The 20,903-nt window shown below is 38.0% G+C and overlaps 1 protein-coding gene across 10 annotated transcripts in view; it reads right to left on the reverse strand.

The window, feature by feature from the left end:
- Nucleotides 1-8,217: 8,217 nt before the first annotated feature.
- SNAP91 (synaptosome associated protein 91) overlaps nt 8,218-20,903 on the reverse strand; it is a 162,787-nt gene continuing 150,101 nt past the window's right edge. For 8 of the 10 annotated variants that reach the window (XM_054557032.2, NM_001135486.1, XM_054557035.2 and 5 more), the window contains 4 exon segments: nt 16,186-16,269; nt 15,427-15,531; nt 11,484-11,586; nt 8,218-9,622 (listed from right to left, as the gene is read on the reverse strand). In XM_054557032.2, the coding sequence (XP_054413007.2) occupies nt 11,494-11,586; nt 15,427-15,531; nt 16,186-16,269 (282 nt within the window). In that variant the 3' untranslated portion in view covers nt 8,218-9,622; nt 11,484-11,493. 10 annotated transcript variants of the gene reach the window in all.

Raw genomic sequence — 20,903 nt, forward strand, 5'->3', positions numbered from 1 at the left:
TTGAATATCAAATGAATGAAATGAAGGGAGAAGAGAAGTTTAGAGAAGAAAGAATAAAAAGAAACGAACAAAGCCTCCAAGACATAGGGGACTATGTGAAAAGACCAAATCTACGTCTGATTGGTGTACATGAAAATGACGGGGAGAATGGATCCAAGTTGGAAAACACTCTTCAGGATATTATCCAGGAGAACTTCCCCAACCTAGGAAGGCAGGCCAACATTCAAATTCAGGAAATACAGAGAATGCCACAAAGATACTCCTCGAGAAGAGCAACTCCAAGACACATAATTGTCAGATTCACCAAAGTTGAAATGAAGGAAAAAATGTTAAGGGCAGCCAGAGAGAAAGGTCGGGTTACCCACAAAGGCAAGCTCATCAGACTAACAGTGGATCTCTCAGCAGAAACTCTACAAGCCAGAAGAGAGTGGGGGCCAATATTCAACATTCTTAAAGATAAGAATTTTCAATCTAGAATTTCATATCCAGCTGAACTAAGCTTCATAAGTGAAGGAGAAATAAAATCCTTTACAGACAAGCAAATGCTGAGAGATTCTGTCACCACCAGGCCTGCCTTACGAGAGATCCCGAAGGAAGCACTAAACATGGAAAGGAAAAACCAGTACCAGCCACTGCAAAAACATGCCAAATTGTAAAGACCATCGAGGCTAGGAAGAAACTGCATCAACTAATGAGCAAAATAACCAGCTGACATCATAATGACAGGATCAAATTTACACATAACAATATTAACCTTAAATGTAAATGGGCTAAATGTTCCAATTAAAAGACACAGAACTGGCAAATTGGATAAAGAGTCAAGATCCATCAGTGTGCTGTATTCAGGAGACCCATCTCATTTGCAGAGACACACATAGGCTCAAAATAAACGGATGGAGCAAGATCTACCAAGCAAAAGGAAAACAAAAAAAGGCAGGGGTTGCAATCCTAGTCTCTGATAAAACAGACTTTAAACCAACAAAGATCAAAAGAGACAAAGAAGGCCATTACATAATGGTAAAGGGATCAATTCAACAAGAAGAGCTAACTATCCTAAATATATATGCACCCAATACAGGAGCACCCAGATTCATAAAGCAAGTCCTTAGAGATCTACAAAGAGACTTAGACTCCCACACAATAATAATGGGAGACTTTAACACCCCACTGTCAACATTAGAGAGATCAACGAGACAGAAAGTTAACAAGGATATCCAGGAGTTGAACTCAGCTCTGCACCAGTGGACCTAATAGACATCTACAGAACTCTCCACCCCAAATCAACAGAATATACATTCTTCTCAGCACCATATCGCACTTATTCCAAAATTGACCACATAGTTGGAAGTTAGAAGTAAAGTACTCCTCAGAAAATGTAAAAGAACAGAAATTATAACAAACTGTCTCTCAGACCACAGTGCAATCAAACTAGAACTCAGGATTAAGAAACTCACTCAAAACTGCTCAACTACATGGAAACTGAACAACCTGCTCCTGAATGACTAGTGGGTACATAATGAAATGAAGGCAGAAATAAAGACGTTCTTTGAAACCAATGAAAAATAAGTTTCTGAGGTCAATTGCACAGCATGGTAACTATAGTTAATAACAATTTATTGCAAAATTCTAAGTTGCTGTGTTTCTTTGTTTTTAATTAATTTTTTAAATTGACAATAATTTTAGATATCAGGTTGGCTGGCAAGATGGCCGAATAAGAACATTTCCGGTCTGCAGCTCCCAGCAAGATCGACACGGAAGGTGTGTGATTTCTGCATTTCCAGCTGAGGTACCCAGTTCGTCTCATTGGGACTGGCTGGACAGTGGGTGCAGCCCACAGAGGGCGACCTGAAGCAGGGTGGGGTGTTGCCTCACCAGGGAAGCTCTAGGGGTCAGGGGATTTCCCTTTCCTAGCCAGGGGAAGCCGTGAGAGACTGTACTGGGAGAAACAGTACACTCCCGCCCAGATACTGCGCTTTTCCAATGGTCTTCGCAACCAGCAGACCAGGAGATTCCCTCAGGTGCCTAGCTCAGCAGGTCCTACCTGCATGGAGCCCAGCAAGCTCAGATCCACTGGCTTGAAATTCTTGCTGCTAGCACAGCAGTCTGAGGTTGACCTGAGACACTGGAGCTTGGTGGGGGAAGTGGAGTCTGACATTACTGAGGCTTGAGTAGGTGGTTTTACCCTCACAGTGTAAACAAAGCTGCCAGGAAGTTCGAACTGGGCGGAGCCCACCATAGCTCAGCAAGACCGACTCCCTCTCTAGCTTCCTCCTCTCTGGGCAGGGCATCTCTGGAAAAAAAGGCAGCAGCCCCAGTCAGGGACTTATATATAAAACCCCCATCTCCCTGGGAAAGAGCACCTAGGGGAAGGGGCAGCTGTGGGCATGGCTTCAGCAGACTTAAACATCCCTGCCTGACAGCTCTGAAGAGAGCAGTGGTTCTCCCAGCACAGTGCTTGAGCTCTGATGAAGGACAGACCGCCTCTTCAAGTGGGTTCCTGACCCCCGTGCCTCCTGAGTGGGAGACACCTCCCAGTAGGGGCTGACAGACAACTCACACAGGAGAGCTCTGGCTGGCATCTGGCGGGTGCCCCTCTGGGACGAAGCTTCCAGAGGCAGGAACAGACAACAATCTTTGCTGTTCTGCAGCTTCCACTGGTGATACCCAGGCAAACAGTGTCTGGAGTGGACCTCCAGCAAACTCCAGCAGACCTGCAGAAGAGAGGCCTGTTAGAAGGAAAACTAACAAACAGAAAGGAATAGCATCAACATCAACAAAAAGGATATCCACTCAGAGACCTCATCTGAAGGTCACCAACATCAAAGACCAAAGGTAAATAAATCCATGAAGATGGGGAGAAACCAGGGCAAAAAGGCTGAAAATTCCAAAAACCAGAATGCCTCTTCTCCTCCAAAGGATTACAACTCCTCGCCAGCAAGGGAACAAAACTGGATGGAGAATGAGTTTGACAAATTGACAGAAGTAGGCTTCAGAAGGTGGGTAATAACAAACTTCTCCGAGCTAAAGGAGCATGTTCTAACCCAATGCAAGGAAGCTAAGAATGTTGAAAAAAAGGTTAGATGAATGGCTAACTAGAATAACCAGTTTAGAGAAGAACATAAATGATCTGATGGAGCTGAAAAACACAGCACAAGAACTTTGTGAAGGATAAACAAGTATCAATAGTCAAATTGATCAAGCGGAAGAAAGGATATCAGAGATTGAAAACCAATTGAATGAAATAAAGCGAGAAGACAAGATTAGAGAAGAAAGAGTAAAAAGAAATGAGCAAAGCCTCCAAGAAATATGGGACTATGTGAAAAGACCAAATCTATGTTTGATTGGTGTACTTGAAAGTGATGGGGAGAATGGGACCAAGTTGGAAACCACTCTTCAGGATATTATCCAGGAGAACTTCCCCAACCTAGCAAGGCAGGCCAACATTCAAATTCAGGAAATACAGAGAACACCACAAAGATACTCCTCGAGAAGAACAACCCTAAGACACATAATTGTGAGATTCACTAAGGTTGAAATGAAGGAAAAAATGTTAAGGGCAGCCAGAGAGAAAGGTTGGGTTACCCACAAAGGGAAGCCCATCAGACTAAGAGTAGATTTCTCTACAGAAATCCTGCAAGCCAGAAGACAGTGGGAGCCAATATTCAACATTCTTAAAGAAAAGAATTTTCAATCCAGAATTTCATATCCAGCCAAACTAAGCTTCCTAAGTGAAGGAGAAATAAAATCCTTTACAGACAAGCAAATGCTGAGAGATTCTGTCACCACCAGGCCTGCCTTACGAGAGATCCTGAAGGAAGCACTAAACATGGAAAGGAAAAACCAGTACCAGCCACTGCAAAAAAAAAAATACCAAATTATAAAGACCATAGATGCTATGAAGAAACTGCATCAACTAACCAGGTAGCATCATAATGACAGGATCAAATTCACACATAACAATATTAACCTTAAGTGTAAATGGGCTAAATGTTCCAATTAAAAGACATAAGCATGGCAAATTGGATAGAGTCACGACCCATCAGTGTGCTGTATTCAGGAGACCCATCTCACTTGCAAAGACACATAGGCTCAAAATAAAGGGATGGAGGAAGATTTACCAAGCCAATGGAAAGCAAAAAAAAAAAAAAAAAGCAGGGGTTGCAATCCTAGTCTCTGATAAAACAGACTTTAAACCAACAAAGATCAAAAGAGACAAAGAAGGCCATTACATAATGGTAAAGGGATCAATTCAACAAGAAGAGCTAACTACACTAAATATATATGCACCCAATACAGGAGCACTCAGATTCATAAAGCAAGTTCTTAGAGACGTACAAAGAGACTTAGACTCCCACACAATAATGGTGGGAGACTTTAACACCCCACTGTCAATATGAGACAGATCGACAAGACAGAAAATTAACAAGGATATCCAGGAATTGAACTCAGCTGTGGACCAAGCAGACCTAATAGACATCTACAGAACTCTCCACCCCAAATCAACAGAATATACATTCTTCTCAGCATCACATAGCACTTATTCTAAAATTGAACACATAATTGGAGGTAAAACACTCCTCAGCAAATGCAAAAGAATGGAAATTGTAACAGTCTCTCAGACCACAGTGCAGTCAAATTAGAACTCAGGATTCAGAAACTCACTCAAAACCACACAACTACATGGAAACTGAACAACCTGCTCCTGAATGACTACTGGGTAAATAATAAAATTAAGGCAGAAATAAAGATGTTCTTTGAAACCAATGAGAACAAAGACACAATGTACCAGAATCTCTGGGACACATTTAATGCAGTGTGTAGAGGGAAATTTATAGCACTAAATGCCCACAAGAGAAAGCAGGAGAGATCTAAAATCGACACCCTAACATCACAATTAAAAGAACTAGAGAAGCAAGAGCAAACAAATTCAAATGCTAGCAGAAGACAAGAAATAACTAAGATCAGAGCAGAACTGAAGGAGATAGAGACACAAAAAACCATTCAAAAATCAATGAATCTAGGAGCTTGTTTTTTGAAAGGATCAACAAAATTGATAGACTGCTAGCCAGTCTAATAAAGAATTAAAAGAGAGAAGAATCCAATAGGCACAATAAAAAATGATAAAGGGGATATCACCACCAATCTCACAGAAATACAAACTACCATCATAGAATATTATAAACATCTCTATGCAAATAAACTAGAAAATCTAGAAGAAATGGATAAATTCTTAGACAAATATACCCTCCCAAGACTAAACCAGGAAGAAGTCAAATCCCTGAATAGACCAATAACAAGTTCTAAAATTGAGGCAGTAATTAATAGCCTATCAAGCCAAAAAAAATCCAGGACCAGATGGATTCACAGCCAAATTCTACAGAGGTACAAAGAGGAGCTGGTACCATTCCTTTGGAAACTATTGCAAACAATAGAAGAAGAGGGAATTCTCTCTAACTTATTTTATGAGGCTAGCATCATCCTGATACCAAAACCTGGCAGAGACACAACAAAAAAAGAAAATTTTAGGCCAATATCCCTGCTGAACATTGATGCGAAAATCCTCAATAATATACTGGCAAAAAGGAATCCAGCAGCACATCAAACAGCTTATCCACCACGATCGAGGGGGCTTCACCCCTGAGATGCGAGGCTGGTTCAACATACACAAATCAATAAACATAATTCATCACATAAACAGAACTAATGACAAAAAATCACATGATTATCTCAATAGATGCAGAAAAGGCCTTTGACAAAATTCAACAGCCCTTCATGCTAAAAACTCTCAATAAAGTAGGCATTGATGGAATGGATCTCAAAATAATAAGAGCTATTTATGACAAACGCACAGCCAATATCATACTGAATGGGCAAAAACTGGAAGCATTCCCTTTGAAAACCGGCACAAGACAAGGATGCCCTCTCTCACCACTCCTATTAAACATAGTATTGGAAGTTCTGGCCAGGGCAATCAGGCAAGAGAAAGAAATAATGGGTATTCAGTTAGGAAAAGAGGAAGTGAAATTGTCTCTGTTTGCAGATGACATGAATGTATATCTAGAAAACCCCATCTTCTCAGCCCAAATCTCCTTAAGCTGATAAGCAACTTCAGCGAACTCTCAGGATACAAAATCAATGTGCAAAAATCACAAGCATTCCTATACACTAATAACAGACAGAGAGCCATATCATGAGCAAACTCCCATTCACAATTGCTACAAAGAGAACAAAATACCTAGGAATACAACTTACAAGGGATGTGAAGAACCTCTTCAAGGAGAACTACAAACCACTGCTCAAGGAAATAAGAGAGGACAGAAACAAATGGAAAAACATTCCATACTCATGGATACAAAGAATCAATATCATGAACATAGCCATACTGCCCAAAGTAATTTATAGATTCAATGCTATCCCCATCAAGCTACCATGGACTTTCTTCACAGAATTTGGAAAAAACTGCTTTAAATTTCATATGGAACCAAAAAGGAGCCCGCATAGCCAAGACAATCCTAAGCAAAAAGAACAAAGCTGGAGGCATCACACTATCTGACTTCAAACTATACTACAAGGCTATAGTAACCAAAACAGCATGGTACTGGTAACAAAACAGATATATAGACCCATGGAACAGAACAGAGGCTTCAGAAATAACACCACACATCTACAACCATCTGATCCTTTACAAACCTGACAAAAACAAGCAATGGGGAAAGGATTCCTTATTTAATAAATGGTGTTGAGAAAACTGGCTAGCCATATGCAGAAAGCTGAAACTGGATCTCTTCCTTAAGCCTTATACAAAAATTAACTCAAGATGGATTAAATACTTAAACGTAAGACCTAAAACCCTAAAAACCCTAGAAGAAAACCTAGGCAATACCATTCAGGATATAGGCATGGGCAAAGACTTCATGACTAAAACATCAAAAGCAATGACAACAAAAGCCAAAATAGACAAATGGGATCTAATTAAAGAGCTTCTGCACAGCAAAAGAAACTATCAGCAGAGTGAACAGACAACCTAGAGAATGGGAGAAAATTTTTGCCATCTATCCGACAAAGGGCTAATATCCAGAATCTACAAAGAACTTAAATTTACAAGAAAAAACCAAACAACCCCATCAAAAAGTGGGGGAAGGCTATGAACAGACACTTCTCAAAAGAAAACATTTATGCAGTCAACAAACATATGAAAAAATGCTCAACGTCACTGGTCATTGGAGAAATGTGAATCAAAACCACAATGAGATACCATCTCATGCCAGTTAGAATGGCAATCATTAAAAAGTCAGGAAACACCAGGTGCTGGAGAGGATGTGGAGAAATAAGAACAGTTTTACACTGTTGGTGGGAGTGTAAATTAGTTCAACCATTGTGGAAGGCAGTGTGGCGATTCCTCAAGGATCTAGAACTAGAAATGCCATTTGACCCAGCCATTCCATTACTGGGTATATACCCAAAGGATTATAAATCATGCTGCTATAAAGACACATGCACACGTATGTTTATTGTGGCACTATTCACAATAGCAAAGACTTGGAACCAACCCAAATGTCCAACAATGATAGACTGGATTAAGAAAATGTGGCACATCTATACCATGGAATACTATGCAGCCATAAAAAAGGATGAGTTCATGTCCTTTGTAGGGACATGGATGAAGCTGGAAACCATCATTCTCAGCAAGCTATCGCAAGGACAAAAAACCAAACACCGCATGTTCTCACTCATAGGTGGGAATTGAACAATGAGAACACCTGGACACAGGAAGGGGAACATCACATACTGGGGCCTGTTGTGGGGTTGGGGGAGGGGGCAGGGATAGCATTAGGAAATATACCTAATGTAAATGATGAGTTAATGGGTGCAGCACACCAACATGGCACATGTATACATATGTAACAACAAACCTGCACGTTGTGCACATGTACCCTAGAACTTAAAGTACAATTAAAAAAAAAAAAGAAAGTTCACCATAAAAATACATATACATTTTGAAATATGGAATTTCAACTCATTTGGCAGCAGTTACCGACAACCAAGTTTAATGAAGGCTTGTTAAAATTGCTCTTTTTCCTTGTTTTAAATTTTTTATAAAATAATCAAAACTCTATTGGCATAAACAGCATTTTAAAATCTTCAATATTTTGTCTGCTGTGTGTGTCATTTGAAACAGACCTTTTTCCCAAAACATAATCAAAGAGAGAAAAGTTACGTTTGCATTTCTTTGTTCAAGGTGTTTATTGCATCTCAGAGGGCGTACATGCACTGGGTTTTTAAACTGAAATACAAAGAAAGCCATTTTGAAATTGGTTTTAGGTAATTTTTCCCCATTACAGTGTATGTTATCCCCACAGTAAATTCAGATACAACCACTTTTAAATGGTACCATACATCTATTAAATAATTTGAAAAATAGGCAAACACCTTTCCAACCCAATATGCTTTTATGAAGAGCTGCCAAGCCACTAGCAACACTGATCAACAGTGACCTCATTTATGCATCAAAATCTTAAGCCAAGCCATCAGCACAGACAGTATGACAACAAATTAAAACTTAAAGAATACAGTATGTACAGTAAAAGATACAATTCTCTGAATTAGTTTAAATCCTAATCACAATGTTACAACAAAACCTACTTTGAGCTCAGTTGAAGGATGGAAGAACACTAGTCTACAAAACACACAAAGAAATACTAAAGTAACAGATGTACTAAAAACCCACAGTAAAGTAAAGATATTTGCAGTAATCTTTAAATTACAGATATACCTTGGGGTGCCTTCAGAATCACTTGAATAGCACCTCTCTAACTGCATTTTCATGAACATGATACAAACAGACCCTTTACTTTTCAGTGCATTTAATCAAGAATGAATAAATAGGTCAATTTAGATGCAAAACCTGTCAAATATAATTAAAATATATATATTTTAATATAGCAGTGATAAATAGGGGATTCTTCCCATACGCTTTTTCGTTCTTGATAAGGTAGCTTCAAAGAGAAGTATTTATTATGGATGTTAAACTTTATATTTTTTAAAATAAAATTTCTTAACATATACAGTGCCACAAAAATAAACATTTCTCACAACAGTTGAAGTTCCTGTGATTGGAAAAATGTACTCCACACTGAAAAAGTTTTGTATATTTATGAGTGTTTTCCTTATTATCTGGTATTATCACACTACACTTGTAACAGAGATACAGAAGAAAAGATAATTTATGGGAAGAGTTTGGGGTTTGTTCAAAAGTTATATGTACATTGAAACCTTCAAAAACACCGACACGTCTTTCCAAATAGCTCACCACACAACAGCTGCATCATCTGTCCTCAGGCGAAGTCCAGAAAAGCACTAACGGCATCAGTAACATCCATTCATTGTTTACATCGTACAATACACAAATAATCCAAATACACTACAATTTCAAGAGTAGGGATAACAGCTAAGGTAGTACACATTCCTAATGTTCACTTTCACGGCTGTGCTACACATTTTGGAAGAGAAGTTATGAGTAAGTATTGGGTTTGGTACTGGTGGCTCCCTTTGAAACTCAGCATCAATCTTATTTGAAGTCTCCAAACTCATTTATTTTCCTATTCAGTCACAAAAATTGCAGCTGTAAAGAAAACAAAAATTAGAATTAGAAAACAAGAATATTACATAGTCCTCAAACATTTTAACTCCCTTGCAATTTTGCTTCATGGTTTCTGCAAACAACTTTTACATAAAAAGGTCTCTGCATGGACAAATTCAAATTTACATACTTTTCATAGCTCTTTAAAACAAGCTTAAAAATTTTAAAGTTTAGCCAGAAATTAAAAAAAACTTTTGATGTATAGTTTCATTTTAGATAATAATTATGTCAACAAAAATTTGAAATTTAGATACATATTAGAAATTTTAGTAGCAGGACATTCGGTATAGCGTTCAGTATCTAAGAGCAGCTAAGCTTTAAAAAGGGCAGCTAAAGGAAAAGGGGGCATGGCAATGACCTTACATTATTTTTTCATGTATTTAGTTATGGTGTTCAATGAGTCACTTACTAAACAGCTGAACCAGTGACACAATAGAAGAGAACGGAGAGATCCCTGGCAACCCGATGCCTTTCCTCAGCCACTTTCCACTCATCTCCCTGGCTAATTCATGCATCATTCATTTCTGCTGGAAACATTTGTGGGGTCTTAAGGCTTAGCTGCATAGATAACTCTTCATAAAATAGTAATTCTCTCTGTGTCTCTGTCTTTGTCTGTCTCTGTCTCTGTCTCTCTTTATCTTTGTCTCTCTCTGTCTCTCTCAGGCAGGGACTGTCTCAAGCACATCTGTTTCCTGTACTTATCAAAGTTCCTGGCATATGATTAGGGCAACATTTACTAAGTAAGAGGTGAATACAGGCTGCTCTATGCAGTTTCCTTGGTCACTCCTGAAACGTATTAAGTGTTCATTGTCTCACTTACGTCTACATTAGCCAATCCAAAGTGAATAGAAAGTTGGGCATAAGGAGAGTTTACTTGACTGAGATGTTAATACCTTAAAATAATACATCATTAATCTTGTATAAGAAGAAAAACAAATAAGAATCCACAAAAATCTTAGTAGACATTAGGGAAGGTTTTTAAGAAACATATGTAGCACAGCAGGTGCATACTGAAAACAATATTGGACAAGAGTCCAAAAACACTGAGCCTCTTACAATTCTTCCCTGTGGGACCCTGGGCAAATTCCTTAATGCCCAAAGATCAGTTCTTTTAGCTGTGAAATGGAGACAAAAAATATCTGGCTAGTTTATCTCACATGACTGTTCTCCTACTGAGAAGTGGATGTGAAAAATACCGTGTAAATTATGTTCGTTCATTCAGCAAGGATTTGTTGAGAAGCTACCCACTCTGTTAGGTGCTGGGGTCAATGGTAAACATTTTTCCTTCATTCCTTTCCTTCCATAACTTCAGCATGAGTCATTTCATAAATTATATGAAATTTGTGAAATTTAAAACTAGAACATTAGAAATTTAAAACTCTGCTTGAATGCAGAAATGTAAAGGGTAATAATCTAAGCTTTATGAGGCAAAAGAAGGATAAACAAAATAAAAATACAATTATGCAGTCAAACATATTCTTAGATGATTTCTAAATGCAATAGTATAAATGTTAGCTTTCTATAAATTCAAGTCATCATGTAATAAAGTGGTAATTTTCTAATTTACCAAGTAGCTTGGGCACCTTTTTGCTTTATTAAAGCTAATCGTTGTGCTTTCCAGGATAAGGACAATTTGGAGGTTACTTTCCCTCCTAGTTATATAGATTAAGATTTAAAAAACTCTTAAAGATAGTTTTAATATCAAATTTAAAAGTATAAACACTCAAATTATTACTATTATACACAGCTATTCAAAACGCAGAAATAATGAATACCTCTGAAATAGCTAAGCATTGTATAGCTCATTATTACAAGCCTACAGGAAAAGCTCAATATTAGATACCTTAAATTGTTTACAAGAAATCCTTGATGTTAAGATCCGCTAATGGGTCCTTTGCTGGAGGTTTCTTGGGACTCTGAGTGGCAGGTGTAGGGCTTGGAGAAAGCTAATGGGAAAAAGCCAGCCCCAAAGAGCAGGAATAGAAAGCAGAGAGAGAATGAGAGAGGGGGGAAGAGGGGGAGGGAGGGAGGGAGGGAGAGAGGGAGGTGGGGGGAGAGGGGGAGAGAGAGAGAGAGAGAGAGAGAGAGAAGCATTAGGCAGAACACATATCAAAGAAAACAAACATGCAGAAGATTAGATGGTTAAAGGCTTATAAAATCTACTTGTTCTACATAGTCACAGAGTTGTGTTTAATCCTGGACTGGTAAAATATACTTCAACTGATATTTGGCTTTCTTGAACTTCTCTGACATTGGATTTAGCCAAAGTAAAATTTGGGGACTCCAGCAGAACAATACGGATATGACTTAGGGAAGATGTGAAACACTAGTAACATAAAGATATTATGAACAAACAGTAAAACAAACAAACAAACAACCATTTTCTCTATACAAAAGCATTTTTACTTTGAGTCATTAGTACCTCTAAACTAATAAATCTATTTAAATGGCTTTTCCTATAGTGAGAGTGAATTTGAAGGAAAAATAGGAAACGGTTTGCAGAAAGCTATTTAAGAAATTACTTACACTTATTAGCTAAATATACTAGAATTTCATATACATTATTTTAAGTGAAAATCAGTCAAGTTTGAGGGCACTGTTTGTTTCACATGACCAAATAGTTTCCTGGTAGTGAATGCCACTAAATTCTAATGCAATCTATTCAGCTCTCAGAGAAGGCCAAAATTAATTATTAAATACTATAGGAAAGAATCATATTGGACTTGTAGCAAAAGTAACAAATAATTAACTTGCCTTGTTTCTGTTTAACCAGAATCTAAATTATTTTTTCATTGTGTCACAGATATAACTTCTGGAAACTGACTTTTTCAGGATACAAGGTCTTGAAAAATCTCATGTAGTTTATAGAGTAATAGTTGACATCTAGGCTTTGAGTCTAATTAATCTCCTATTCTTGTAATAACATGCTGGGACTGTGGGGTAGTGATGTATATTTTTATTAGTTCAGTGAACAGAGTTACAGAAGTATGGATTTTGGGATTTGGTCCTATGTCCAGAAACTACTGACTAATTATATTATCTATCTGTCAAATTTCCATGTTTAAAACTGGGATATGGGCTGGGTGTGAGAGCTCACATCTGTAAAATCCCAGCACTTTGGGAGGCCAAGGCAGGAGGATCACTTGAGGCCAGGAGTTCGAGACCACCCTGGGCAACAAGGTGAGGCCTCATCTCTACAAAAAAAAAAAAAAAAAAATTAGCTGGGCACAGTGGCTTGCATCTGTGGTCCCAGCTACTCGAGAGGCTGAGGTGAGAGGATCCCTGTTGCCTAGGAGTTCAAGGCTGCAGTGAGCTATGATTGCACCACTGCACTTCAGCCTGGACAACAGAGTAAGAATCTATCTTAAATAAACAAATAAGCAAACAAAAAAATAACAACAAAAAACCTGGGATCTGTTTCATAGAAATATATATATATATATAAAGTAAGGCTTGAAGTTCCTTAAATCAGTTCAAAGATTGGTCCATAATTGATAATTAGGTGAGATGACAATATCATGATACCAGCCAATGAAAGAATGCTGGGATAGTCCAGACATCAGTAACAAAAAAACTACTTTGTTTTCTGGAGCTACAAACTCACATTTATTTTATTATCTAGTATAATTATGCTTCTTCTCTGATATAGGAAATATAATCTAAAAATTACATAAATATGGTGTATCACTACCTGGCTTATTGTGAATTCAATTACTGATTAAAACAATGTATTTCCATCATACTATCTATTTTTCATTTTCATTCTTCTAATTAAGTAAACAAATTGTTGCTAACATTGGTATTACACAATAAAAACAACTGCCTTAAGTAATAAAATTACATTCATTTATTTCTGAAGCTTTCAGTGTATCAAACACAATAAGGTTAAAAGAAATCTCAGTAACATTGTTCCAAGTGCATAATAACAGAAATATTTCTTTTTTTCAAAAAGATGATAGTCATGGATCTATTCAAACATCAAGGAAACATTTATGATAGATGAGATCCCTTAGAATTTAAGTATATCTAAGTTATACTTAACCCCAACCATTATACCCAAAACCTTCCTGACTGTCCCCAAAAACAACACTACACAGGGTTCACCAGTCTTCAGGTAGACTAGAAAATTTCTCCTGAAGCCAGTTATGGCCAGTAATAGCCATGAAGGCTAGGGCTTCTCACATTCTAAATTTCTGTCTTTCAACATCCACCATTCTTTCTCATGGTCCCTGTTGCTTTTGAGGGGCAAAGTGAAGAAGCTGGAAGGAAATTTTGGGAACAGGTCAATGGATTTAGAGATGCATCAAGGAAGCAAAAGGGATTAAAGTATACTCAGAAAGTTCACAGCAGGTATTCCATGGATAAGACAGTATAAATACTGATTTGATAAGTTAAAAATATTACAGGACTGAAAACATTTACTCATATCATTAAAATATATTTGAGCTATTTGGTCTAGTTTGTAAAGCATGCTGCTACCAAAGTAGTAATTTGGTGTCCTGACCCCATCCAAGTCAATTTCTCATGATGAAAACTTCTTTGGTTCTACATGTAACATCACCTTGGCCAGACAATTTAAAAGAGGAATCAGGAAAGCATGATTCATCACTAAGACTAGCACCACTAGCAGCAAAACGGTTCAACAAAGTGTAATATATTTTGGCATTTTTGAAGGGGAAGTAGCACAGTGTGTAGTAAGGAATTTAGCTTTACCTAAACTGAGGTTTTTTCCTTTGCCCAGAAAGGGAACCTCTAAATCCTTCTAATTTCTCGAATGATAGGCATGTCTTTGTTATTCAAGGTGGGCTCTGGGAACAACACCTGACAGTTTATGCTAACAAGGTGACTCAGAGTGGAGGCAGAGTGATTTTAGGGCTGGGTCTTTGGGCCACATGAAACCAGCCTGATCTTCAGGGAGGAACAGGGGTTGAAGACTGAGTTCCACAAAATGGGTAACAATTCAACCAACCAATCCTACATAACGAAGCATCAATAAATGCTGGATGCTGAAGCTCAGGTGAGCTTGCGATACTGCATGTGTACTGTCACATGATGATGCCCACAGGAGAACCCACCTCTGAGGACAAAGAAGCTTCATGTTTAGAACTTTCCCAGATGATGTTTATGCATCTCTTCCTATAACTGAATCTAATTTGTATCCTTTTACTACAATAAAACTCTTATAAGTTTAGTACTTTCCTGAGTTCTGTGAATCATTCTAGGAAACTATCTAACCTGAGGGTGGCCATGGAAAAACCTCGAATTTGTAGCCAGCTAGTTCGAAGTGGGGGTGGCCCTGGGGACTCACAAATGTGTGTCTTGCGTCTGGAGTGAGGAGATTCTAAAAGGGACTATTCTCACAGACTTTGCAGTTTGACAAACTTATTGCAGTTAGTGTCATGAGTCTTGGGTGGACATGGCAGTCTGGAGGACTGTGCTGCCAAACTTTCTGGCTAACGCTGGGAACACATACTAAAACTACAGACCAGAAGCACCCATTTCTCTGGGACACATGCCTTGGATGCCCTGAATATCTGGATGTTCTCAGGAACCAATCTGAATTAAGTAGGAAGAGAAGGGAGGGATCTTTAGACAGTGAGTTATTTCCATCATTTTTCCCCCTAAATCTCACACTTTTGCAGATCTGTCTTCCATGCTCCCTTTACTTCTGAAGCAACAGGTATGAGGATTACATTAGGTAAAAACACTTTTTAAACAGTTTGCTACACCAATGTTTTACACTTATTAGTTAATGTCACTGATTTGTGGACATTGAAGAAACTGACCTGCGTGCCAGGTACAGCGGCAGCTCCAAAGGGCGGCCTCATCATGGGCTGTGCAAACATGACCGGCTGCTGAGGCATCATGGGCATGCCTGTCCCAGCAGGAGGCTGAGGAGGAAGAATGGAGAGTGGTTCAGAGCATGAGTGGAACCTACTGGGCACTATCCTGACATTTATTGCTTTTATGTACTTCTGACAATATTTGAGGAATCCAGGACTATGAGGAAGTATAATTTGCAATTTTAATTAGGGATAATGTGAGGCTATACTGTGAGGGAGAGAGTTGCTAAGGTGGGTGGGTAGCATAAGCCTGGTTGGCCACACGGTATGCCCATCCCAACCAAGCTTTGTTGTTGTTTATTCATCTTCTGCAAGCATAATTCTTGGAGAGAGAAAAATTTGTTGCTTTATGAAAGATGGTCCTAAAATTGGCTGGTAAAATTGGTGAGTAAAAAGTCCTAGTATAATAATTAAGGGTTGATTTTGATGATTGGGCTAATACTATATTTTGTAAATTTTATAGCAAAAATGATATAACAATATACTATAGAAATTAATTTGATGGTAGAACATAAGTATTTTATAACTCATTTTATCACTTCATGTGTAGACTACCTAAGGTTTAAAGCAGATGACAACTTTTTAAGTTTTACTTACTGTGTTTTGGGAAAAATTATATTCTGCAGGAATACTTAGTAATTTGGGATTTGGCAAATTATTTAGAAATGTTGATTACAATTTCTAGCACAGGTCATCACTCACCATTCCAAATCCTGCTCCAGGTTGTCCAACCGATGGAGCCCCGGCAACAGGAGGAACTGAACTGGTTGGAGGTACAGCTCCTTGCTACACAGATAGACAGACAGATATACACATACAAATAACACAAAAACACACCAAACAAACATGCGCACAACAATAAACAAACAAAAAGAACAATATAATTTAGTTTTTATTTATTTATTTTAAAGATGGGGTCTCACTGGTTGCCCAAGCTGGAGTACGATGGCATGATCATAGCTCACTGCAGCCTCGAACTCCTGGGCTCAAGCAATTCTCCCACTTCAGCCTACTGAATAGCTGGGACCACGGGCACATGCTGCCATGGCTGACCAATTTTTTAAAATTTTTTTGTAGAGATGGGTCATGCTATGCTGCCTAGGCTGGTCTCAAGCTCCTGGCCTCAAGCAATCCTCCTGCCTTGGCCTCCCAAAATGCTGGGATTACAGGCATGAGCCACTGTACCAAGCCGAACATACTTTGGTTTTAAAATGACAGGATTTTAAAGTGAATGCATGCCAAATATGTATGAGTGGATATGTAAAGAAAATCTCAAATTTCAGTTTTAAATTTAAAAAGGAAAATGGTTCTAGCACCACACCAATGATATAAACAAGATTACTGACTTGATGTTCTCTGTTATAGCATCATTTGGACTTGCTGGCTTGCACTTTGCTCATAACATTGGGCTTCCTCTCTATATTTTTAGACCCATCCTCCCTGGAAATGAGTCAAACTTCCCTAAGCTTGTCTTTTCCTATCATTATATCCTCTAACGGTATTGGGTTAGACATTTGAGGATTGTTCTAATCTTTCTATATGGCTCTAATTTATATTAAGCAAGGTTTTTAGGTGGATGTGGTGGCTCATGCCTGTAATCCCAGCATATTAGGAGGCTGAGGCAGGAAAATCACTTGAGGCCAGGAGTTTAGGACCAGCAACATAGAGGTATGGGCAACATAGCAAGAACCCATCTCCACAAAAAAATTTTTAAAAGTTAGCTAGGCCTAATTTTTGGTGGTGTGTGCCTGTAGTCTTAGCTACTCGGGAGGCTGAGGCGGGAGGACAGCCTCAGTTCAGAGCTTGAGAATGCAGTGAGTTGTAACAGCACCACTGTACTTCAGCCTGTGTGACAAAGTGAAACCCTGTCTCTAAAAAAACATCAATAACAACAACAAAAAACTTCCATCAAAGAAAAACCCAGAACTAGATATCTTCATTGGTGAATTCTACCAAATGTATAAAGAATTAATATCAATTCTTCTCAAGCTTTTTAAAACAAAGAAAAGGTAACACTTTCTAATCATTCTTTGATGCTGGTATTACCCTGACACCAAAGGCAGACAAAGATATCACAAACAAAAGAAAACTACAGCACGATATTCCTTATGAATGTTGATGAAAAAATTCTCAACAAAATACTAGCATACTGGATCCAGCAGCATATTAAAAGATGATACGCCATGACCAGGTTTTACCCAGCAATGCAAGGTTGGCTTAATATATGAAAATTAACCAATGTAATACACCATATTAATAGAATAAAAGAAAAAAATTACATGATTATAGTTAACTCTTATAATTTATGTTATCTCAGCATCTATTTTGGATACACCTTTAATTTTCTCATATCAGAAGCAGGGCTTAGTCACTTTTGACACAATTTCTAGTTCTCTGCCTCCTCCCAGTTCCTTAAGGTGGTCATCTAGATATCTGCTTCATACCATCACCTTCCCTATGGGATAGCTAGATACAACCTACTTGATTTACCCTACTGTCCCCCACACTCTGCAGAGCTAACTGTGCATATATGCCACAACAACCAACTCTCAGTCACGGCATCATTCCATGGAACTTGTGCCTGCTTGCTGTAAACCTACCAATTAAATTCCTGTGGGAAACCTGCTTAGGTGATATCCTGGACCCCAATAAAGGCCTTGGCCCACAGATCCCTCACTCTCACTCTCTTTTGCTCCTACCCACTGGTTGAACACATGTGTCCTGGATGGCTCCCCACTTCCCTTTGGCATGCTGCCCTCTTCTCCCTGGGATCTGTAACTTTCATTACTTATAGATTCCGTAATTTCATGTGTTTTATTGTATGCCTCCTCTGTGTCTCACTTGACTGACACCTAACTTCTTTGCAGGTCAAGTTCTCTTAGAGAGTGGCTATCTTGGTAGAAATAAACAACACAGGTTAGACAAGAGCCACAGGGGCATTTGCCAGTATTAACAAGCTTCCTGTGAGAGAGACATCTTAGACATGAGGCTTCCCACCACAATAAAGAAGTATCCCATGAAAAGCACATTGTAAACAGCAACCCGCTTTTGAGGCCTGTCAGGGCAGGGTTAGAGTTTGCAGCCACTTTCCTAAGACAGATCTCAAAAATGAATAAGGGAAAATCACAACAATGATCATCTCAATAGATGCAGAAAAGCATTTGACAAAGTCCAACAGCTTTACATGACAAAAAATACTCAACAAACTAGAAATAGCAGGGAAATTCCTCAACCCAATAAAGGGTATCTACAAAAGCCCACAGCTAACATTATACTTAGTGACTGAAAAAAAAAAACTGAAAACTTTCTACCTAAGAGCAAGACAAGGAGGTTATGAAAGTTCTAAGTCAGGGCAGTTAGCAGGAAAAAGCAAGAAATGGCATCCAGGTGGGAAAGAAAGAATGAAACTATCTCTATTCATCGATGACACAATCTTTCTTATATATAGAAATCCCTAAAGAATCCATATACAACAAAACTGTCAAAGCTAATAAACATGTTCTTCAAAGTTGCAGGATACAAGACCAATATACAAAACTCTGTGCAGTGTTCCTGTGGAACTAGCAATGAACAATCGAAAAATTTAATTATGAAAACAGTTCCATTTATAATAGCATCAACAATAAAATATCAAAAAATAAATTTAACAGAAGTATGAGACTTGAACACTGCAACTATAGAACACTGTTGAAAGAAATTAAAGAAGAACTAAATAAATGGAAAGACACCCTTTGTTCATGGGTTGGAAGACTTAATATTAAGATGGCAATAATCTGCAAATTGCTACACAGATTCAATGAAATCCCTATCAAAATTTCAACCAATTTTTTTTGGAGAAATGGATAATCTGAACTTAAAATTTATATAAAAATGCAAGAGAACCAGGATAGCCAAAACAGTTTTGAAAAAGAACAAATTTGGGGGAATCACACTTCCTGGTTTCAAAACTTAATACAAAGGTACATTAATCAAAACAGTGTGGTACTAGCATAAGGACAGACATATAGATCAACACAAGCAAATAAAGAGTCTGGAAATAAACTCATACCTCTATGGTTAATTATTTTTTCTCTTTCTTAAATTATCCAGCCCAATATGTCAGATGGTCAATTAATTTTTGACAAGGTTATCAAAACCAATTAATCAAGAAAGAATAGGCTCTTCCTTCCTTTCTCTTTTCTTTCTTTCTTTTTTTTTTTTTTATACAGGATCTTGCTCTGTCACCGAGGCTGGAGTGCAGTGGCATGATCATGGCTCACTGCGGCCTCTAGTTCCCTGGCTCAAGTGATTCTCTACTTCCCTGGATTAAGCAATCCTCTTATTTCAGCCTCCTGAGTAGGTGGAACCACAGGTACATGCCACTGCACCCAGCTAATTTTATTTTATTTTTTGTAGAGATAGGGTCTCATTATGTTGCCCAGGCTAGTCTCAGACTCCTGAGCTCAAGTAATCCATACATCTTAGCTTTCCAAAGTACTGGGATTAGAGGCATGAGCTGTTGTACCCAGCCAGAATAGTCCTTTAAACAAATGATTCTGAGACAACTGAACTTCCACAAGCAAAACGATAAATTTGGACTCCTATCATATAAAAAGTGAGCTCAAAATAGGTCCAAAATTTAATGTAAGAGGTAAAACTATAAAACTCCTGGGAAGAAACAGGTAAAAAATTTCAAGACCTATGATTAAGGCAATAGTTTTTTAAAATATGACACCAAAAACACAAGTAATAAAAGAAAAAAATAGATAAATTGGAGTTTATCAAAATTAAGAACTTTTGTGCATCAAAGGACACTATCAAGAAAATGAAGAGCTAACTCACAGAATGAGATAAAAATATTGGCAAATCATTTATCTGATAAGCATCTAGTATCCCGAATATTTAAAGATCTCTTTCAACTCCATAATAAAAAGACAAACAACCCAATTATAAAATGGGCTAAGGATGTTATAGGGTAGCAGAATATGCCACCCCAAAATATGACACTTTGGCATAATAATTACTTTGAGCTGAAAGCAACTGAAAAGAAGCCTTTTCAGGCTTCAGTACATCATTTTCACTATTTGGAACATAAATTTACAGAGATATTTCTCCTCCCCTCTCTATCAGGGACAAAAGTTCATCACCAGAGACAACTTGAGACCCTAATCAGCCTGAGAGGGCATCAGAATAAAATGCAAAACAAACTTGACTAATTAGCCTAGAACTGCCATTAGTTTCCCATATATTTGCCACCTTAGAGAGTCAAAGTCCTTTTCCTTTGTCTTGTGACTTCTCTAAAAATATATTGTTCCTTTGCTAAGATGCCATCTAAGGCCATGTTCTAATCAAGCCTCTGAGTTACTCATCCTGAGTGCTCCCATGTGTAAGCATGATGCACGTGCTAATAACTTCTGTTTGTTTTATTCTTTTTAATTTGT

The sequence above is a fragment of the Pongo abelii genome, chromosome 5, assembly GCF_028885655.2.
Source record: "Pongo abelii isolate AG06213 chromosome 5, NHGRI_mPonAbe1-v2.0_pri, whole genome shotgun sequence".
NCBI classification, from domain to species: domain Eukaryota; kingdom Metazoa; phylum Chordata; class Mammalia; order Primates; family Hominidae; genus Pongo; species Pongo abelii.